General features: G+C 40.4%; 1 protein-coding gene across 1 annotated transcript in view; it reads right to left on the bottom strand.

The window, feature by feature from the left end:
- The window catches only part of ROR2 (receptor tyrosine kinase like orphan receptor 2), a 162,124-nt gene that overhangs the window by 28,013 nt on the left and 110,020 nt on the right, over positions 1-24,091 (bottom strand). Inside the window, exons 3-4 of the mRNA XM_052778325.1 lie at positions 12,884-13,171; positions 11,787-11,817 (exon numbers count right to left, since the gene is read on the bottom strand). Coding sequence (XP_052634285.1) covers positions 11,787-11,817; positions 12,884-13,171 — 319 coding nt within the window. The remainder of the gene's footprint in view (positions 1-11,786; positions 11,818-12,883; positions 13,172-24,091) is intronic.

Raw genomic sequence — 24,091 nt, 5'->3', positions numbered from 1 at the left:
GACCTCAACGCTGGGCTGCAGAAGGGGTGCCCAGGCGTCCTGTGGGCATCTTCCAGCCCCCAAACTGGTTGAACAACTTACGGGACAACCCAGCGCTCCTCCAGATCCTGCAGCCCTGTGTCCATCAGCAGATGGAGGAGATCTTTGGCAGCAGCGTGTTGGAGGCAGCCATGGAGGAGGACACCGTCACCACCATCCTGACCAGCCAAAGGATGGATACAGAGCTGCTGGGCCAGATGCTGGGGGTCTCCCATCAAAACCATGAGGAGACATTCTTCCAACACCATGGACATGTCGCTGCGCAACGGCACAGCAGAGAGACCCAACGTCTGCTGGGCTGGCAGGATGCCCCTGCTGCTGGAGGTCAGGAGGACCGCCCCATGGGTGCCCCTGGCCCCACTGCCACCCAAGGAGGGTCTCTTGTCCCCGGCCCAGCCTCCTCCAGCAGCCCTGCAAGATCCAGCGCAGACGAGCTCCCTGGCACCTCATCTGCTGCCGTTGGTTGGATTCCCAGCAGCCACCCCTCTGCTCCCATTGCCATCCCTGCGGAGCAAGAAGTGCCCCAGGAGGAGCCAGGGGAGGCTGTGCCCGAGCCGTCCACTTCCAGCCGGGGCAGGGAACGCTCCCCTGGGAGGCCACGACAAGCCCCAAAGAGGAGGACCGACAGCTCCGAGGCCTCCCCAGCCAACAAGAGGACAGCACCACGTCGCTGACCCTGGAGTGTCCCTCGGGGGATGGCCAAACCAGGACTGGGCCATCAGCTGGGGCATGCACCAGCCCTCAAGGGCTCCCGGCCCCCCACATCCAATCATCCAAATATAATAAGTGCATGAAAACTACATAAAAAGTCTCAGTGTTACTAACAGTGCAGGTGGTGTTGCTGTCCTCACCCTGTTTTGGTTTTTTGCCAGGAGGGGTGGGACATTAACACTGATGGGTCCTTCTACGCATGCCAGGCACTACTTCATTGTTCCACCCAAAGGCAAGTGCTGCCCAGCTCCAGGCCTGCAGCATCTCTGCAGCTGCTCCCGGGGCAGATGTTTCCAGCCGGGGGCTCTCCAGGACCAGCCCGTGCCCCACCGCTCATCACCCCAGGCTCGTCCTCCTCCTCACCGCACCCTCTGCCCCCGCGTCCCGGGGCTCTGCTCTCCTACCAGCCTGCACTGCTGGGCGCAGCCTTGCTACAGCAGCACCCAAATCCCTCCTCCTGGGCAGACTCGCGACTCGGTGCTGCTCTCTGCATCGGCCTAGGGTCGTACCCTGCCAAGGCAGGATCCCCGACAAGCTCAACAAGGGGAAGCGCAAAGTCCTGCCCCTCAGAGGGACAACGCCAGGCACCAGCACATGTGGCACGCTGCCCGTCTGGAAAGCAGCCAGGGAACGGTGACCATGCTGCTGCCCTCAAGTACAGGCTTTCTTCCCACTCTTCCAGATCCAGCCTTGGCGCTGACATGCCTTCTCCTCCACTTGGAAAGAGCCCATCTTCGGCAGATGCTTGGCAGATGGATGCCAAGCGGCTGAGGACTCTGGGTTTGTCTAGTTTGGAGAAAAGGTGGCTGAGGGGTGACCTCTTTGCTCTCCACAACTTCCTGAGGAGGGGAAGTGGAGAGGGAGCTGCTGATCTCTTCTCCCTGGGATCCAGTGACAGGACACGTGGGAATAGTTCAAAGCTGTGGTAGGGGAGATTCAGACTTGATAGTAGGAAGCATTTCTCTAACAAGAGGGTGGTCAAACACTGGAACGGGGTCCCTAGAGAGGTGGTCGATGCCCCATGCCTGTCAGTGCCTTAAAAAGAGGCATTTGGATAATGCCCCTCATAGTATGCTTTAACTTCTGGTCAGCTGTGGAGTATTGTATTGTATTGTATTGTATTGTATTGTATTGTATTGTATTGTATTGTATTCTATGCTATTCTATTCCTTTACCCCTCCACTTGTTGTTGAATTGCAATCTGGGACTACTTTACTGGCATTAGGTAGGTGAAAAAATGGAGTTTTTTCAAGGCAATTTTGCAAAACTGAGTGAGATGAAAGTATCAGGATTTCTATATGCAGGTCAAACTGCTGAGACTGTCCCACTGAAATAAAGAGATTGATTTCCCAACTTGAAGGAAAACATGGCAACGCAGGGGTAAGCGTGCTTTCTGGCCTGTAAATTGAACTGTTACAAAAACTTGTGAAGGGGTGGGATTATGTGTATGTGTGTGCAGACATATGTATAAAAACCAATTTTCTGTGATATATCAAATATTGTTTGTGTCCCACCTAAAGCAATCCTTTGCCTCTACTGTGTTACTATCAGATTGAAGAAACTGAGAAATGGGATGCTTATGACTGACCTTTTTGAGGAGCATGAGAGAGAATGCTGATGAGATACGCTTCCTGCAACTTTATTTTTACCTCAAATACTTCAGATTTTAGACTTAACAGAGCAGTACCAATTTAAAAGAGCTGCTTTCCTTACTACATTTTCTTTCTCCTTTTTTTAAAACAATGCCTTCCACCACTCTTCACATTATTTAGTTTTGAATGGAAATGTTCCACTTTTATCAGTTTGCCCCATCTGTTTCACCTTTTCTCAAGTACACTAAATTAGTTGCATCTATGGTTTGTTTGGCTCTTTCAAATTGAAATGGAGAACAAAATAATACAAAAGTAGGGAGAAAATTAACCATAAAGCCATAAAAATTGAAAGGAAGATGTATAGTGTGGTGTTACAACATTATCTCATTTTGTTAAATTACCTACTTTTCATTAGAATGGTGTTCCTTTATCTTTGTCCCTAACTACAACATTCACCCTTTCCTTGTATGCACTTAGAGGCTATTCAGCATCCTAAGGAACTGTAATTAAAGTCAATGTGGCATCAAATGCTGACAGGAAGTCTCAGGGACACATAACTGTCCTTTTGTAGGACATACAATAAATACTTTAAAAGCCATTTAAGCTACTGAACAAAGGACAGAAGGGGAGGGAGAGAGGGAGGAAGTAAAATCAAAACAAACTAAAGATCGCTGGTTATATCAGGGATGTCCAACAGCTGCAGTAGCTACTTGCCAAAAATCCAAGCGCCATTACTACTTTGAATATCAATTTACATGTATCCTTAAACGGATTAACAAATGTCTTATTTCACTTGCAACTTCTTTGATAGTTTAATGCAAATTGTTTGGCTGAGCTGCCCAGACCTAAGCACCTGCTGCTGATCTGGAATTTGCTGGAAGAGGGTACGTCGGGGTCACATATTTACAAAGTCAGAGCTGTACTTGGCTCTTCGCTGTACATTGCACATCTCAGAGTTGCACCTTACAGCTTGCCTGATACGATAGCTTGCTGGCTATCAAAAACCTAACCACTGCTTTTCAGAGTAGGAAGGAGGCTCTCCCAGCACACAGGCTGTGGGTAAATTCTTCCCTACAGAAATAATCAACTTCCTTTAATATCCACCTACAAGTTAAATTTCTAAATTTTGGAAAGCAGAACTCTTAGGAAATAAAGTATTTGTGTGTTTTGGTGTAATTTGTGTGTTTTGGTGTACTGCATGCTGTAGCTCCACATATAAATGCAAAGTGGTAAGCATTACATTCATTACAGTGCTTGATCTAACCCATTTAGAAGTAACTTGACAGTACTGCTAATCACAACTGGGAAGGTGCTTCCTCACATTTAACCCTAAGTTAGCTTAACTGTAAGAGTAGACAGAAGTGTAACTAATCTCTTCTTCCTCCTAAGGTATTTGGAAACCTTGCCCAACAGCAGGCAAGTTCCACAGGGCTGCTTTCTTGTCTTTGCAACCAGACTCTCTCAGTAAAGCAGTGAAAAGTAGGTGCATTACACCGTAAGTCTCAGGGGCATTTGATTTATACAGTAGCACAAAGAAGGTAAAATTTTCCAGCGGTCTATTTTTAATCACCTTTACTTGGCTTCCCTTTGGTTTTGGGTGGTTTCTGAACAATATGAATTAGTGAGAATAAAGGATTGAAACAAACTATTGTCCTTTTTTCTATATTCCCTATCAGCTTCTTTCCTTTCTTATTCCCCTTCGTCGAAGGAATGGAAAAAACTACCACTTCCAATAGTTTCTCCAGATAACAAGTTGCAGGAATACAGATACTTATGTCTACTCCAAGATGCTACGCATATTAGTTTAAATACAAATCTGGCTTTTAAAATTAGTCGATTCTGTAGGCACATATTGAATTTCTACTTCTAAAAAATGCATTAGATTGTTCATCATTTATTTACTAGTGATTAGAAAAGATTTAAGTGGAAGATTAAAGCTGAAGAAATAACTTAGTGTGGGAAGAAGCTGGGATCTGATGTGGTGCAAAGCAACCCAAACCAGTACTTCACTGCTCTTTAACTCTGCCTTGAATTACACATATTCTGGGCTTTTCATGAGAAAAAATAAATTTTTTGAAATACAGAAGTAAGATTAGGATAAAATTTTCACAGTTTCCATTACAAGACAGAGGGTTAGCTTCTTCAGAATGTACTCTACAGCTCTGGACAGACCAGAGTATAGTTTTCAGTTATATATTATTTGTGACATGGTATACTTACGAGCCCTACTAGGCTGTATGCTACATAGCTAGAGTAAAAACAATCACTGCACCGAAAAATTACACTCTAAAATAGATAAGAGAGAAAAGAGTATGTAAAATGGCTTAGTGCAGCCTTGGTTTCAGTTCCTTCCTTCCTCTACAAATTTCCTGTCTTGGCCTGAGCAACTGTCAAAGGACATTTAAACCAATGGACCCAGAAGCAGATCTGAGATGATTGTTGATCAAAATTCCCTGAAAGGAGCCCCAACCCCACATCATGGTGAAATACATCCTCCCCTTCAACCTTGAAAGAAAAAAGGAAACTGACACACAGGGGCTAGGAGGGAATTGCAGCATGTTCCAGCCAGATCCCCAGATTGGATTGTCAGGGAGCCAGGAAATCTGCCAAGGCAAACACATGCTGTTTAATGTAGACCAGCCTGAGACAATCTGTGCCTCAGTTCCTCATTTGTAAAATAGGAATAACATTCCGTGCTTTATGGGGAGAGAATGTACCCTAAACATTTTGAAATGATCAGATCCTATAATAGAGGAAGGCAAAAAATTCCCAAGATTGACCATCTCCATTTGGTGTACAAAACATGGAGAAACAAAGGTTAAGCAACTTGCTGCAATCACACACGGAGACGGGAGCAGAGCCAGAAACTGAATCCAGACCTCTAAAATTACAGTCCAGTGTTTTAATCACAAAATCCTTCTTCTTCCTTGATTAAAACAGGAAACCAGAACTCAAAGTATGCACTTATTCTGTAACTTCAACATGTTATGACAAATATCTTAGAAAAATATATATACTTAAATATGGTTATCTCAGCCAAGTGTATATTTTGATGAAACAAAAGGCATGCATGTCATTTTGGAGGAGGCCCATCGTTGAACACCTAGTCCTCATGGGCCTGAATAAACTCTGTAACTTCTGAGTTGCGACAACCTTGTACTGGTTATAAAAGCATCTGTTTATGTGAATTTTAAGATAATCCTGTGTAATTTACAAGATTTAAAATGTTGTCAGTGGCTGAACTACACAGAGACTAAAGATTATTTGCCATGCCACCCAAGGAAAGGAAGAAGATACAAGCGGTGCTGCTGTTTGACTGTAAGGAAAGTATTCTTCCTTTTTAACGTGGTGTTGGGTACATTTGCTTTGCCAGACAGATCTGGTTTACAAAATTATTTGCCCCCACAGCTACTGTCTTTTACGTGTAAGAACCCAGCCATGTGCAAGGAGGTGACCTCAGGGTGAAGTGCTCTGGTGACCCACTCCTTTCCACTCTCTTTCCCAAGGTCCCATATTCCCTTTTCCACCTTATAATTACATGGAGATTTCTCACATGATGGAAACATACTTGCCCCCATCATAAAGCTGTATGAGTGCACATCACATCATGCAGAAGGTCCCTCTGGAGTCACAGAAGAAATGTGCTTTGGCTATGTGATAAAAGCCATGGGATATGCAGATCCGTAGAGTATAAATTGCCCACCCCAGCCCCAGATCAGAGTCTTAACTCAGACATGTTACTAGTTTTAAAGACATTCTGTTTTCCATTGTTTGAAAGAACTGCTTCATCACTTTTCTTCATTGGACTGAATCTTAAAATTTTTACTGTGGTCCCAAACTACCTGAAGAAAATCACAGAATGATAGAATGGTTTGGGTTGGAAGGGACCTTAAAGAACATCTAGTTCCAGCTCCCCTGCCATGGGCAGGGACACCTTCCACTAGACCACGTTGCTCAAAGCCCCATCCAACCTGGCCTTGAACACTTCCAGGGATGGGGCATCCACAGCCTCTCTGGGCAACCTGTTCCAGTGCCTCACCACCCTCACAGTCAAGAACTTCTTCCTGACACCTAATCTAAATCTACCCTCTTTCAGTTTAATGCCATTACCCTTTGCCCTATCACTACATGCCCTTGCAAAAAGTCCCTCTCTGGCTTTCTTGCAGGCCCCCTTTAGGTACTGGAAGGCTGCTCTAAGGCTTCCCTGGAGCCTTCTCTTCTCCACGCTGAACAACCCCAACTCTCTCAGCCTGTCTTCATAGGAGAGGTGCTCCAGCCCTCTGATCACCTTCGTGACCCTCCTCTGGACATGCTCCAATAGGTCCATGTCCTTCTTGGGTTGTGGGCCCCAGAGCTGAACACAGTACTCCAGGTGGGGTCTCACCAGAGCGGAGTAGAGGGGGAGAATCACCTCCCTCGACCTGCTGGCCACACTTCTTTTGATGCAGCCCAGGATACAGGTGGCTTTCTGGGCTGCAAATGCACATTGCCGGGTCATGTTGAGCTTCTTGTCAACCAACACCCCCAAGTCCTTCTCCTCAGGGCTGCACTCAATCCACTCATCACCCAGCCTGTATTTGTGCTTGGGATTGCCCCAACTCATGTGCAGGACCTCGCACTTGGCCTTGTTGAACTTCATGAGGTTTGCACAGGCCCACCTCTCAGGCCTGTCAAGGTCCCTCTGGATGACATCTCTTCCCTCCAGCGTGTCGACCACACCACACAGCTTGGTGTCCCTGGCAAACTTGCTGAGGGTGCACTCGATCCCACTGTCCATGTCACTGACAAAGATGTTAAACAGCGCCGGTCCCAATACTGACACCTGAGGAACACCACTCGTCACTGCTCTCCCCTTGGGCATCCAGCTGTTGACTGCAACTCTTTGAATGCAACCATCCAGCCAATTCCTTATCCACCAAGTGGTACATCAGTCAAATCCATGTCTCTCTCATTTAGAGACAAGGATGCCGTGCAGGGCAGTGTCAAATGCTTTGCACAAGTCCAGGTAGATCATAGCAGTTGCTCTTTCCTTATCCACCCATGCTGTAACCTGTTGTAACGGGCCACTGAATTTGTCAGGCACGATTTGCCCTTAGTGAAGCCATGTTGGCTGTCACCAGTCACCTCCTTATTTTCCATGTGCCTTAGCATAGCTTCCAGGAGGATCTGCTCCGTGATCTTTCTGGGCACAGAGGTGAGACTGGCTGGCCTCTAGTTCCCCAGGTCTTCCTTTTTTCCCTTTCTAAAAATGGGGTTTATGTTTCCCCTTTTCCAGTCAGTGGGAACTTCCCCAGACTGCCACAACATTTCAAATATGATGGATAGTGGCTTAGCCACTTCATTTGCCAGTTCCCTCAGGACCTGTGGATGCATCTCATCAGGTCCCATGGACTTGCGCAGCTTCAAGTTGTTTAGATGGTCTTGAACCTGATCTTCCCATTTCCTCCCGGAGAGGGCCCACATTTTCCCTAGTCTTCCTTTTACCACCGACATACCTGTAGAAGTTTTTCTTGTTGCCCTTGATGTCCCTGGGCAGACTTAATTCTATCAGGGCTTTAGCTTTCCTAATCTGATCCCTGTCTGTGAAGACAATTTCTCTGTAAGGCATGAAAGCATGCAAATTTATTCTGAATGATTAATACCTCAAAAATTCCTCCCCAAAGGAATGACTATTTGTACTTGATGATGGTGTTTCTTCCCACTTATTTCTCCTTCTAAGGGTCCAGCAGCATACAGGCATCAGTGACTGCAAACTCAGAACTGATCTTACTCAGACTTCAATAAAACAGGGACTTCTCAAAGTTTCTTAGAAAGCCCCATTCCCCTGCACTGGGCTCTGGAAGGAGATGTTCACCTCCTGGCATCCTGAGCAGACTGCAGAAAGGTCATGCGAGGAAAAGTGCACCACTGGCAACAGAGCCAGTTCTGTTCACCTATATTTGGCAAGGGCTGAGTTTATAGCTACTTCTTTCTGCCTCTACTCTGCTGTGTCTTCCTCACTTCTGCTAAAGCCCCATCAGATTTTCCAGAAGCCCTTAGAGCTAACAAACTGTCAGATATCTCCCATCCCAAGTTCCCTTCAAGGTGTCACCTCTACAGTCACAGCCTTAATGAGAAATCTAGAGAGCTTCAAAACTGGAATTTGCCCAATGGGTGAAATTCAATCTAACCATTCAATTCAAGAGAAAAATACATTAGACTAGAGAACACATAGCCTTTTAGAATGATGTTATCTTGTAAAAGCAATACCTCTAGAAGGGAAGGCAACTGCTTCTGCCCTCCAAGAGATTAACATCCGTTGCTTACTTTTAAATCATACTAAAAAAACATTCTCCGGTATTTGCTACCCATTTATTTTATGTCCACACACTTGTACCTTTCTGAATGGACAGGATGTCTCTCTTTAGAAGGGCAAAAGCTAATAACACTAGTGATAAAAAAGGTAATAGCATTATGCAGTGAGAAAAGGGGTTCAACCTGCTGGCTTGTCCTCTAGTAGTAGAGTCCTTTAGTAGCACAGCCCCTTGGACAGCAAAGGCTGGTGGTCAGAGACTAGTTTTCTGACTGTGTTTTGATTTTATTTCCTTTGTAAATTAATTTGTACTAGCTATCGATACTTTCAATAATTGTAATACTTTTGATAAATAAATAAATTTGGAAAAACTGTATTTTTCCATTTCTACAGAAAAATCCCTAGAAATTTTTACAGATACAGACCTTCACAGAAAATAAAGACCTCTCCACCCTCTCAAAAAAATCCACACCAGTTTAAGACTATGTATTTGGCTGAAAATTTTTACTTTCAGATTTTTATGGAAACGTCTCAACTTCACTACCTGAAGGTTAGGGCTCTTTTGCACTGGCAAGTCTGACTGCATAATGCACATTTGATCTCTGGCAATCTGTAATTGTAGATAATTTGTCGAAATCCACAGCAGAACACATGGACTGCATAAAAATACCTTGCTAGATGGTATCTACATAGGTAATGTTTTTTATCCCTTAATAATTCATTAGGTATAGTTTTAAACCAAGTTACAATGGTTTTAGGTTTCAGTGCTTCCACTGAACCATGTCTTTTTGGAAGCATTAATGCCAGGAGAAACAGCTCTCAAGTGGCTCAACGTGAGACTGTGCTGTGCAGCCAGCAAACAGAAAGACCCCTTTGTTCCATGCGGGCTCCTTCCAAGCAGTTAGGTATTTCTTTCACCTTTTTTCCCCTTTTCTCTTTTCTGGCTTACAAATCGAACTGCACAATTTTATACAAAATATTCAGTAAAAAAATTATAACCCATTTCTGAAAGTAAAAAACAATATTGTCAAATTACGGCATTTTATTTGAAGGACTAGGCAGAAGGCATGGAGCAGAGGAACATGGGAACAATTGTAAGGCATAAGAAGATGAAAAAAAGAAAGACAGTATCAAAAGGAAGGATAGGAACTTTGGAAAGGTGGGCAAAACCTGGTTAAGAAGGAAAGAGAAAAAAAATTGAAACAGGAGCAGGCATGCAATGACGCAAAGATCTGTAATCCCTGAAAGCTCCTGGACCTCATATGATAAGTCCCGCACGACTTCTCACTAGACCTTTGACCTGAGCTTGTTTTTCTCAAGTTTCAGCTTTCTCTTCAATCTAGGGGTTATTAAAAAAAAAAAAAAATCTACCAGCAGTGTACTCTTCAGATTTAATGGCAGGTCCACAACAATGATGGCACACTATTGCTTCCAGGTCCACCACTGCTACTATTGGTACAAGACTGATTTAGAGGTGTCATAATCCAAATGACAGGATTTTTTTTGTTGTTCAAGTTTCTTTCTTTATTTTAACTTAGAGTTCAAACCCAGCAAAAATAGAATAGTTAAGCATTCAAAACCTGGGCAAAACCAGAATGAAAGATGGCTTGGCAACCTTAATTAACTGCCACTTTTGGGGGACATGTAATTAAGAAATATGTGTCACATAGTAATCTTTTTTCACTTTATAAATTGGAATTTTTTTACTTATGTTGATATTAGTAAATATTAATAAGTTAATGCTCAGTACAGGAGAACAGTTTGGGAAATACTAGGGAAACCAAAAGAAATTGGATTAATTATTTGCTCAATAACAAAAAGTGAATCAATGTAAAACTTGGTTCCCAGCTTTTCACCTTGTGCTCGGAGCTTGCTGCTGTTCAGTTGCCTTTGAGAACTGTCCTTTGAACTTCAGTTCAGTGGTTCACTATGCATATTTCACTTTGCTGTCTCTTGTACCAGTCTCTGCCTTCTGATCTCATACAAGATCAGACAGCTTCCTGGTATCTCACTATTTTTCTCCTTTGTAGAACTGGTGCATAACAGTTTTCTAAAGTGCTGTAAGATCTGAAGTAGGATTTCAGGGCTTACAAAAATGATTACATTTTTTCATACTCTGTCATGAACAGCTGGTTTTAATCTTCAAAAGTTAGCAATCAATTTTAAGAAAAATACGAAAACTTGTTAAATCCCTATAATGTTGAAATCCTTTAAATACATTTATACCTTCTGTCCATATAAAATAGAAGAATGTGTACCATGTGGTATTATTTTTATATATGTAAGATGACTGACTGAAGTACATGCAAGATGGATGGATTAGTGGTCAGTCTGCTGCAGTTATTTCAACTGTTTTCACTCAAGCCATTGGGAGTTCAGACATCACAACCACTGATCAATAATGTACTTCTTAAAAGCATCCATGTGTCTTTACAAATTTGCTTTTACTCTTATTTTTAATTAGTCCCTCACCAAACTAATTTTATGCCATTAACATATGAAAAGGTCTCAGACTGCATTCTTCACTCCATTAATTGATCAATTGCAGAATCTATTTCAAGAAATTACACAATATGCAGTATTTAAATTAAAATACATAGAGCAACGATGATGAAACAGAACTGATCTATTTTCATTCTTATGATTGGATCAGCAAGTAAGCCCAGGCAGCTAACAAAAAAATCACCAAATCACCACCGAAGTCAAAGTGACACTAACAAACAGAGGTTTTACCTAGCTACTCAAAAGACAGGATTCTAGTCTTGTTTTATCTGACTTTTCAAGTTATAGTAATATAAAAACAACAGCAGCCTAAGCATTTTACCCGTTCATTTTTAACCACTTTTCCAGCCCATGCTTGCCCTGTAAACAATTACTGTTCAAACATCATGACTTTGTGGTATTTTGCTTGTCCAAAATATGAAATAAGCAAGAAGAAGTTGCTCAAGAAAATGCTATCAAACCAAAACCCACTGTAATACAATGCTATCCTGTCTGAAAAAGCTTCATCCATTCTGTGAGTTTTCAATCAAATTAGGTATTTTTAGCAAGCACACCGTGGTTGCAGGCAATGTTTACTGAGTTTATGAACTAAATTCTTAGAGAATAAAATTGGTCAGAGTACATTAAGTAATTTTCCAAAAAGTACTTACTGAAGATTGTGATTTGGGCTGTTTGTTGGACCTGTAAGCATAAAACAAAAAAACATTGCTGGCAAGTTTGGCTCAAGGACAACAGCATACAAAAAGTCAATAGCAATCTAAAGGAAACTGTGTCTTTAAGGGAGGTTTGTCTCAAGATTCAAACAAAACCTTCTGCGTTCCTGCACGTAATTATATATTGCTATTTTCAAAGCCACTAATAAAAATCACATGAATCTTCTGTCTGCTCAGGCAGCAATTTGAGTGGACTTAATTTTTGTTAGAAAATATCTCCCGCCATAAAAACACAGGCTGTTAAAAAGATAATGTGTTATCTTGACACATCACTTACCTCTTAATAAGCCCCACCTGAGCCTTACTATCAGAGTTTATGGTATGACAAGGGCATGCTCTTAACCTTTGTCACAGCAGGAACAAGGTCCAATACCCAGCACTTAATAAATCACTACAAACTAAACTGTGGAGTTAAGCTATTTTCATTACAAAATTAGAGGAAATTTTAGGAAAATGTCTCTAGAATTTTTTTCCCCATTGCTTTAGAAGCGAACTAAATAAAAGCTTGCCTTCCAGGCTGGATGATTAAGTCTCCAAAATGCAATATAAGTACTTCTTGAAAGGTGTGGTGTACTTTCAGCTGTCAAAGGGCAGAATTTGAGGCCAGGCTTCACATAGCAGTACAGATGTGGTCAAGGATGGGCCCAGCACTATGAACATCACATAGAAAACTGCTTCTCATTCTTCTCTTCAGTTTTTTTTACTGACAGAGTTCAGCAGTAGAGTGAAAGCTCCGGGCAATGAAATGTTACCTTTTTGTACTTTACACTGGCACTTCTTTAAAATTTTTTCTTCACTACATGTTTACAGACCTTTCCATCTGTATTTACTTTCTTTTATTACCAGTAAATGGGTATTGAGTTCAACCAAAAAGTTTTGTGCTGGGGGAGAGGCCCCAGGCAAGGGCTTTATTTATCTCCTTTCATGTTGAGAAGTCTTCTCAAAACATCAAATTCATTTCTCATTAGGCTATTGTGGAAACTAATACCTAGTTTATAAAGCAGTCTGAGTAATTATAAAAGCCAGGAACTCACCGAGCCTTACAAACAACACTCCTGTTGCAGTTATTGTCTTCATCCCATTCGAAGCCACGCACTGGTAGTATCCCGTGTCCGTGGTATCCAGATCCTGGATTCTCAGACGTGAACCATAATCTGTTTTTCTGATGATGATCCGTCTCGGCTCCTGAACCACTGGAGCATCGTTTTTTAGCCATCTGACATTCGGAGATGGATTTCCTGCTACCTTGCAGTGGAGGATTGCTGTTTGCCCCTGGACTACAGTGATATTGTTTACTGGTTCCAAGAAGGTCAGGAAGTAACCTAAGAGGGTAAAAGGTCAGAAAAGATCAAATTTCACTTGGGTTGTGATAAAAGACTGCCCAAAGGCACATTTTTAAGAGAGGATCTTGGAAACGGTTTCAGTTTTCTTTCAAGCATATACTTCAAAAAAATGCAATTCACTGTCCTAGGGACACTATAGCATCACGCTCTAATTTGTCTTTCGTGATTGGCTTCAGGTTTGTCTGCAAGTAGGTGTGCAGATTAGAAAGCCAAGAGTGAATTAATACCATTACATCCTAACTCCCTTTGTGGACAGCTATTCTGAAGCAATAATGACTTTTTCTGCATCTTTTGGGAAATGGTTAGTGCTATAACGGAGAAATACACCCTTATTCCATAAAAGAATAATCCCCGTTGCAACCGTACTAGAATATCATTCTAATTTTACCACTTAATCTTCTTACATGGTCATATATTTGTCTTAAAAATAACTAAAACTGGAAAAGTTACTTTTGGATATTGTTTTGACTTGCCAGATGATACTCATCTGACAAGAAAATCTTAAGATGAGTCTGATTTGGATATATTTATCTTACAATTGAATTTTAAAGATGGTAAGTCTCACATTCAATTTAAAGAAAGGATATCTCAATTGCTGAAGTAACCTGTGATACAGAGGGCACTCCTAAATTGTTTATAGGTTGTCATTTTTTACATCAAGTCCTAAAATAGTGCTAAATTGGACAAAGAAAGGTCTGTATGGATATTGAATAATCAGGTTTCATGGGTTTAATTTTATAAATGGAAACTAAAAGCACTATTTTGTGGTTTGTTGAAAGCAAAGGGCTTGTCAAGAAGCACATATGCTGTATTGGTGATCTCAAGTAATAAAAAAAAAGAAATAATTGATGGAAGAGCACTGCAAAAACTTGACAATCAAACCTTCTGTAGGTTATTATTTTTAAATTTAATTTGGTGTTAGGAGTCCTGCAACTGACACACATTGCACATTGAAAGCTTGAAAGCACGTGATTCCACTGAAATAATAATGTGATTGTCAAAACAAGTAAGAAAAGTATGTAGCTGTCATACTCGTGTTTGTTTTGATGAATTTATACCATCTAGACATAAAGCATCAGGAATACTTCATATTACATTACATTTTTCTATCAGCAGGATCCAAATATCAAATAACTTTGATGGATGTCCACATGTGCCATTTCTTATCAGTTAGATTATTTTGCAGTTGTTTAATTAGGAAATAGTGTGTTACTGTGCAGGAATCTTTCACCAGTATGCAATGGTCAACATTTGCAGTCTGATTGCTGAAATACCTTAAGAAAATTGACGCTCTGCTTTGATTTACGTTTGACATGACCATGAAAATCAGTTCCTCTGTAATGGCTAGATACGGCACTGGAGAGGGGAGCAGTAGAAACATCAGAATATAATGAATTTGCAAAGCCAGATTTTGCTGGAAAACTGGGTTTTCTGGAGTATTACATTGTTCTTTACCACTGGCCTTTCAAAAGAAATCCTGCTTTAACGAATAATATGAAAATACAATATAGGCAAGTGTGAATTTAGTATATCACTAAATAGAAAATGGGGTAAAGCCAAACATATATAATCTCCACATGACATTGCAAACCTACAGGAAAATTATTTTGTCATCCTTTTTCTGTATGTAATTTTACATTAGTTTGCCCTATTGTTGGCCTACAAATCTTTAGTAGACTTTGAAACATTCTGAAAGAACACAAAAAATATTTCTTTTCAAATGCCTGATTAAAAAACGGGAGAAAAACTACATGAATGCTTTCTGCAATGTCATGCCACAACAATATCATTTGTTGTGGTTTCCAGCTACATTTCACAGGTGCAGAATTAGAATTGCTAGGATGACATTCTGGCAGGGAACAGAAAAACAGCAAATTACCTTGTTGATACAGGGAATAGAAGCAATTGATTAAAACTATTACTTAAGCCAACATTTTACATATGTAAACATTTCCAGCAGCAAGCAAAAAAGCATGATCAATCCTCCCACAAGTTATAAAAGGAATATCCATGGCTATTTCACTCTTAGCTCATTATTTAGGGAGTACCACAACTTATTTTGCCACTTTTTCATAATCTGTATGTAGTTTATTCTCATTAACACCCTCAAGGTAGAGTATACATTCAGGAAGAGAAGAAGGAAGTTTGCATTTATTTTAAACATGTTCAAAAAAGAGTTGTCATACTCAGTCATACCGCTCGAGTCAGAAGAATCAATTTATGAAAAGAGATGGAAAAGTGGAAAAGCTGAAAAATTCTTCTAATTCTAGCAAAACAGCTGGGGCATTGAGGAAGTGCAAGGACATCTGGTCATGGTAACAGTGTTGAGCTGTTGGGTGGAAGCAGAGTGGAACTACAATGTAGGGCCATGAAAGCACCAACTCAAGGAACAGTTCTGGCAAGACACAGATTGGATGTGTGGTCTGCAAGATGGGTAGGAAATTGGCTCACAGGCCACACTCAGAGGGTGGTGATCAATGGCTTTAATTCACGCTGGCAGCCTGCCACAAGTGGGGTCCTCCAGGGATCGATAGTGGGCCCCACACTGTTCCAACATCTTCACAAATGTCTTGGAAGATGAGATTGAAAGCACTCTCACCAAGTTTGCTAATGACACTAAACTGGGTGGTGATGCGGGCAGAAGGGAGAGTCATCTTAAAGAGAGATGTGGACAGGCTGAAAGAGGGGGCAAGCAAGAACTCCATGGAGTTTAACATGGACACATACAAAGGCCTGCACTCTGGGTCAGAATAACCAAAGAGCCCAGTACAGGCTAGGATCTGTGTGGCTGAGGGGCAGCCTTGCTGAAAGGGAGCTAGGGGTCCTGGTGGACAACAAGCTCAACATGAGTCAGCAGAGCACTGCTGCAGCAAGGAAGGCGAATCAGATCCTGGGCTGCATCCACAGGGGCATTACTAGCAGAGATAGAGACGTGATCATCCCAATCTACTCAGTGCTTGTAAGGCCACATCTGGAGTATTGTGTCCAGTTCTGGTCCCAAAAATTCAAAAATAACCCAGAAAGATGAGAGTGTCCAAAGGAGGGCCACAAAGACAACCAAAAGGCTGGAGAAACCTGCCGTATGAGGAAAGACTTGAAGGAGTTAGGTCTCTTCTCCCTGGAGAAGACAAGGCTCGGGGGGACCTCATCACAGTTTTCCAGTACTTAAAAGGCATCTAAAAAGAGGACGGAGACTTTCTTCACAAGGAGCTACATGGAGTAGACAAGGGGTAACAGGTACAACTTGCCTCAGGAGAGGTTTCATCTCAATAAAAGAGAGAAATTTTTTGCAGTAAGAACAGTCTTCACTGGAAAACGACTTCCCCAGAGATGTGGTAGAGTCCTCATCCCTGGAGGCTTTCAAGGTGTGATTGGATGGGGTGCTAGATGATCTTGTCTAGGCTCCCTTTACCAAAAAAGTTTGGACCAGATGATCTTTTGAGGTCCCTCCCAACCTGGGCTGTTCTATGGGTCTATGATTCGGCAATCACGGGGGCAGCCTGAATGTGCTCACACAAAGTAGGCAAAATAGATGGTTTAAGGTCTTTTTTGAGAAGAAGTTGGGCCACTTCAAGCATGGAGCCAGCACAGAGGCACAACCATCTGGCTCAGAGATGCTTCTGATTCCTAAGAAGTGAAAGAGGAGGAAAAGATGCCTTCTGTAAAGGTGGGGCCAATTCAAGTGCTGTAAGTTGACAGACAGAGAGTATGGTTCTTCTACCTCTTCAACATACTTTTTGTCCTTAACACAGAAGTATATGAAAGGTCTACATTGTCCTTGTGCCATTGGTCAGCTTTTGTGCCATTGGTCAGCTTATAGCTTGCTCAAACTCTTACCACTATTTCACTTTTCCGCAGCTGGGTTGAGTCTTCACTTGGGGTTGGATATTCACTTCACATGGATATTACATTCAAACAAATTTGGATGAAAGCAGATACTAAATTCACTTATTAGGACCAACTTATGTAATGAACTCAAAATTAAATCCACATTAGACCTTTCTCTTTTACCAATTAAACCAGAGTTACTGTATCTGGTTCATAGCTTTTAAGCAATCCAAAATATTTCATATGAATTTATGAATCAGATCCTATTAATAACTAGAAAAAAACTATTACCACCAAAAGCAATGCCAAAGATTTATGGATGAATTCAGACCCAGTGTGATTAGATACACTACCCCTGAAGTCAGTGTAACTGAATCCATTTCCTGCAGGTCAGAATTTGGCTTTAGTTCATTATTTCTCCTGCCAATTTTACAGGCATTTTCTGCAGTGTTTTATATTACCCTCTTATTACAAATTAAGTAATAAATCCTTTAGCCTACTGAACTTTGAAGCACTTGTGTTTTCTTCAAAAAGTTCTGCAGAGCAGTTTAGGAGCAGTAGGGCAACTCACTGCCTATCCGCTGCCTCTGTCCGTATCCTGAAGTCCGCACTCTCTATTAGTTTCATTTCCTCTTTGAGAAATGATGCTGAAGGCTGGTGTTTATACACTTAACTGAATCTGAAGTAATTGTATGACAGAGGCGACAGTCATTTGTTGTACTGCTCTGTTACTTGGTGTCCACTTTAGATAACGCATAATTGCAAATCTTTCAAACGAAGTGGAGAATTTAACCAACCATGTTCTTAAGAATGTTTTCCTTATTTGATATCTGTGGTGATAATCAGCAGTTACTTTTTGTGATGCATGTCACACCACAAACACTGTGTAGATGCCAGTTTGATGCAGTGGTTTGGGGAAAAACCAAACTGTTTCCCAGGATAAATTGGGACCTCAACAATGTGCAAAGCAATTTTTTTTTCCAATATAGTTCTCTTTCTCTCTTAATAAATATTCCTTTGGACAGGTATGGAGAAAAATGAAATGTGAAGGCACTAGAACTTGTATTTAACTTGTGTCTTATATTTTGTGTTATGCATCAGTCATCTAGAATTTTTTTAAACTTGAACAGATTTATTAATCTGTTTTAATACTGACATACCTTTGAAACAAAGAACAAAAAGTCTCTATAAAATATTTTGGGCTTGCTATGTATAAACAGCATTACTAAATTTGTAAATGTCATATGATAAACAATTATATTTCATTTGGGATATGGATATCAAATAGGATTTTTTAAAAATCTGAGCATAATGGCCAGCAATTTTCTGTGCTACACAGATACTATTGTTATATACTATTTTCTATACTCTGGCTTTGTTCCAAGGGTCATTGAAATGAAGTGAAATGCTTCCTTTGCCTTCAGTGGTCTTTGGCTTGGCTTGAAGTACTCCAAAATGAAAAGCTATCTGATGGCTATTTCTGCATTTGCTGTAGGCAAAGATGCTCTAAATTAAATTTCTTTTTTATTATGGTTTCTAACATAGTATACAACCAATATTAATATTTATTTTGCTTGAACAGAGTAAAAACTGTTCTGTCAAGAAGTTATGAGAGGATAATTCAAGTTAACCTATATATTGTGTTATACTATCATACTCTATATACCCTATGAATAAAGTAGCTTAGGGAAATGACTGACCTGAATTCTGGCAAAACTCTTCCATATTTTGAAATGCCTTTGTTATGTTGCCAGTACTTCATATTTTTAAATGGAATAAATTTGATATAAATATATCAAACAGAATCCCACAGCAAATCCAAATTAAGATGACAGGTCTATTTTGCGAGTTTTGGCAAGAACATAAAAATAAACTTTTCCTGCATGTGTCAAATCGTTGTCAAGATACGCACAAGAATAGATACTAAGCTAAAACCATGAAGGGTGCAACTATCACTGAGACCTCACATGCATATTATTTTTCTTAGTTTTATTTATATTATTCTGGCACTTAGACGTCCAAGTTATTGGCTCAAACTGTATGTGCTATTCTTGGCATAAACACAATAGAAAATAATTGCTCTGCTTCTGTTATTTTAAGATCTTAGCTGTGATTTTGAAGTTCATTCTAAAAGAAAAAAATTAAACCTCTTTAGTTACTTTAGATCAAGTTAATTCTGGCTTACCTGTTTTCAATTCAAGTCTTGGTTTCTATTCATTTTTTATTGTTGTTGCTCCTTTTTCCCTATATGATTTTAAAAATATTTATGCATTCATAATTTTCAGACCAGCTTTGTGATGGCCTCCATGAATAGCAATTATTACAAATTTGCAACTCTTTTAATCTCAGAACTTCTAAATCATTTATGAATATTGAAGTCTCATGAGATGGGAAGATAACATCAACCTTATTTCCCAAATACAGAAACTAAGGCAAGGAGAGTTTAAGTAGCTTCCCAAATTCACACATGAATTAAGTGGTAATATGTATGATACTATACTGAGTTTCACATCTTTCACTGTTCCTGAGATAATGAGGATATGAGATAAGGAGACAAACATCCGTTTTTGTGGAACAGTTGGTTCTTTCTGCATTGCATAATGGAAACAAACACTGAATGTCCAATTTCTGAGAAAAAGAAAGGAAAATTTAGGTCATAAATTGCTAGATACCTAAGATAAAACAATCTCTTCAGAACAAGTAGTAATAATTGCATATATATTTTATCACTTTCTAGAGTACATATTTCTTGGTAAGACATACATAAGTATTTAAATAACTTTAGATTCAGTAGTCAAAAAAGCCCATAAACCCATCTGTTTGGTATTACAGAACACATCACAACTCATAGCAATGTTGTCTTTAGGAACTCAAAATTTAAAATCAGCTGTTTAAAAAAAAAGCAAATACTTTTTGTCTGCATAACTGCATACAATTTAGAACATTTTCAGATTCGTGGCATAAAATTTTCCGATGTTCAAAACCACTAGAAATATGTATGTTATGATTTGTTTAAAAAGCAATGTGGGATTTTTTTTCCCTCAGCCCCTTGCTTTTTCTTTTTTTCTCCCTCCCCACCCTTTTTCATTTTTGTCTTCAAATAACTCTTTGTTCATTTTGTTAGATATAAATACAAGAACATAGTCTCTCTCACCACAACTCTTTCAAATGACAAGCTTCTGCAATGGCATTTTAAGACTATATCTTAATCTTATATCCAATCAAAAGATGTTTTGGGGAAAACACTTTGAGTAATTAATCTAATGATACTTCCATTAGAAGCAAATTCATAATTTTCTATAATAAGACATAATTTTTCACCTAGGAAGCATACTTTAGCTTATGGAATGGCTGATTATTAACAAAGAATGACTTGAGGAAGACAACAGTGTTCCCAAATTTACTGTGTTATGAATATAGTAATAAGTATAAAGTGTTCACAGAATTGACAGGTAATCTATAAAGAATATCAAAGAGCTGCAGAGTGTTCTGGGCTTATAAAAGAACTGAAGACTATTGTAAGAGAAAACAAACATGAAAGTTGCTGAAATTCAAAGCCTTTCTTTCTAGAGGTGTGTATAGCAACACTGCTGTAAATACAAGAATTTAGGTGATGTGGATCACACCATCACACCTTAGTGAGTGGTGGGAGTCCAATAAAGTGACTCTTTCCACAAGTAAATTAGGACTGGAAATATACAGAGAAACACCATCCTAATAAGGAGGGGAGATAGAAGTCTAAGACTCAAGATTTCTTGCACAGATCATTTTCCTAAATACAAAGCAGTCTTCCCAATTTTTCACCCTTCTGCTTTATTTAACTGCAGTATGAAGATGAGCAACCCTCAACATATTAGACACAGGTTAGGAAATGGAAGGGGTGTTGGCAGCTCTCCCAAAATACGCATGAGCAGTTAAGGAAACTACCCTGTTATATACTGCCACATAGTATTTCCAGATGAACTGATACCTTTACAGCCTAATTTAATCCCATTATTTACACCCCATCTTCCATACTATTTGTGATCTCAATGCAAAAAAATGCAGCCAGAAGCATGTAAAATAAAGCGATTTGGATCACATGCACTTGAAATGGACTTCAGAACAGATTATAGCCAATTCAGGAACGATGGCGAATTAGCACTGAAATACTGCCACAATGTGCACATTGTCCCCAACACCGAAATCAGCGGGCTTAAGCTCTCTTATTAACAGAAGGAAACCTATTTTTGAGCAGTGTTTTCTCATACTTGAAGGACTGAAGATCTTACCTAGCCCAGGAAACCAATTCTATGGGGTGGAATGGTTTTCTTTTCCTGTTTTCTGAACTCCCAGATGAGACTGTGAAGAGGCAGGTACCACCTGTCCTACGCTACTGCCCATTTAGAAGCAGATCTTTGGGGGGCATAACAATGCAGTTAGGATGTGGACTGTTCTTTGGGTCACCAGTCACATAGATAAAAAGCTACCACTTTTAGAATACATACGAATGATTCCTGACAGGATACCTTATGTCAAGTCAAAGCAACCAGGACAGTCCAGTCATAACTTGGATTTATCATACAGGTAGCTCTTGAACCAGAATAAGTTCCCAGACGGACTTGTGCAGAAACCACAGTTAAGTCAGAGGCTTGAGGCATCATGTCTCCTGGAGCAACCCAACTCACTCAGTGTTTCAGCTATTGCAGGTTGCCCTCACTCATGCATTTTTTTAAGTATTAAAGTGTATTTCTCTAACATTCCCACCACAAGACATTATTTATTATGTAAGATTTTACTGGCAGCTCACTTAGGCATGACGAGTTTGTATTTTACCCTTTAATACCTTCCCCAGGCTTAAAAGCACAAAATTACGAGCAGGGAGGCCCTCCGTGATGAGGCACCAGCAGTGATCATCACCACAGAAAAATTTGGTTTTGGCTTGTGCCACAACTGCATTTATTTGTGATTAACAGATATGTTCTTTTTCTACTCTGGGCTTCAGAAAGAAAAGGTCCTTGTTGGCCTTGTCTTGGCTGACCCTCAGCTGCAGTGAGAAAGAGAGAGAGGGAACTTTTCTCCTTCCCCACCATGACCTCCTTCCCCAGCATCACTGGCAGGAAAAGCTGGCCAAGTGCAGGAAGGTGGGCAGAGAGCAGCACAAGACTCAGCAGGCAGTGAGCCTGGGTGTTTCCAGAGAGGAGCATGGAGCTGACATTGTTCTGCCTCTTGGGCAGGGGAAAGAGACTTTTTAGGAACCAGAGAGTGTTTGTTGCAAAACAGAAAGACACCGAGAGGCGCTTGCCTGAAATTGAGACGGGGGAAGGGATCACCTTTGCAAAGACCCACTGGACTGGGAGATTTGTGTTCAAAACTTTTTTTTTTTTTAATTCCAAAGCAGACCTAAGTTCTTTTACAGCAAATGCTCACTGCTCTGCTCTGGTTTTCAGTGAAACATTGCTCAGAGGCAGTGCTCTTCTGGTGGTTCAGGTGCTGCTCACTTAAAGGAAACAGGGAAGATAAATTCTCCTTGAAGCCCTGGCAGAGTCATGGTCCTATCCTGTCAACTATCAGAAGGCTAGCTTCACTTGTAGGAAGAGACTTGCAACTTTTCTAAAGTGCACGTTCTTAATAATACCTTGCTTAACCTGGTTACATCTTTGGAGACAGAACCATTTTTCAGGACTTCTGGAAGATTTAGAGGAGATGGTGACCACTACACTTAGTTCTTCTAAAGTGGCTTTAACTTTGGGCATTATTAAAGCCTATTTACTATTATTTTCTGGCCTGCTTTGCATCTATTCTACAATCTGAAAAAATAGAGGTCATAAACAAATCAGAATAACTAAACATTTCTCAAGGAAGGAAAGGAGATCGATGTGATGGAGGAAGCTGAAGGACTCTTTCTAATGGTGTCAACAGTATGCACAAACTGTGAAGTAGAACTGTCCAATGATTTTTTGAAACAAAAACTGATACCTTACTATGATACAGAAACACATGGGTTAACATTCCAACCAAAGAAACAAAAAATTTCAACCAAGGGATTTTTGCTTATTTGGAGAATTTTGTAGCCACAAAAATAAAAGGGGAGCAAAATGAGGCCATTTCCAGACCAGGCATGCTGGAAACTAACAACTGATTCTATACCAATGAGTCATACAAGAACAAGAGCCTCTTTTTTTTCTGAAGGAAATACAAAATCCTTATGATGTAGAAATGTTTGAGATGTGATTAATTACTTCCTTAGACAGGTATTGCCTGTGGCCCTGCAAAAAAAGGAAATAACTGTAACTCCTTTCTCAGCAAGAATTTGACCAAGTAATGTCACATGAAAAAACATTTTCTTTCATGTCTGCACCCTCAGACATAACAGAAGAGTAAAGCGGGACCAACTTGCCAAGCAAACAAGCCCATCAGATGCAAAGATTAAACATGGACCTTTTCCCATCAAAAGTAGTGGGTTTGTGAGTGTGGAGTGAATAAAACAACGGTAGTATACAGTGCTGACAGGAATGACTGTTACTGAAATTTATTCCCATAATGGAGGACAAAGTTTAAACCTCTAAAATAATTTGGGAGCTTCAGGAAGTGGAAAAGGGTTGACGAGAGGAGTACATCAAGTCTTCCTCCCAAATGGGAGGGGGACAGTCCCACACTGATGATCAGTAGGAACATGGTTAGAGATATGCAAACATAAACATGTCTTTTTTTATCCACTAAAGGATAGTAATTAATGGGAGATTATGAAAAAAAGCTTCTAGTAAACATAGTCAACATAAGAAATCTAACTAACATCCAGGTGAAGCACAATAAGGATTACATAACATTGGACATCTATGAGAACAGAGACTTTATGCCAAGGTACCCTCAAAATGTATGTTCCTCTGAAAGAGAAGCTCCAAGAAGAACATCTGACCAGCACCTCAGAGCTTCGTAGGCTTCAACATGAGCTCATCTTGCTGAGAATGCTAAGGCAGAAATCAGGCTTAGCTCTTCATGCTAACAAGATTATCTGACATTTTTTCTAAGCATAAGGGTTGACTTTACTACAGCAGTGCATTCATACAAAGAAAAAAATCAGTGCTACAA

Source organism: Harpia harpyja, chromosome Z (assembly GCF_026419915.1).
Source record: "Harpia harpyja isolate bHarHar1 chromosome Z, bHarHar1 primary haplotype, whole genome shotgun sequence".
Lineage (NCBI taxonomy): Eukaryota > Metazoa > Chordata > Aves > Accipitriformes > Accipitridae > Harpia > Harpia harpyja.
The sequence above is the reverse complement of the archived record's forward strand: the minus strand, read 5'-3'. Positions and strand labels throughout refer to the sequence as shown.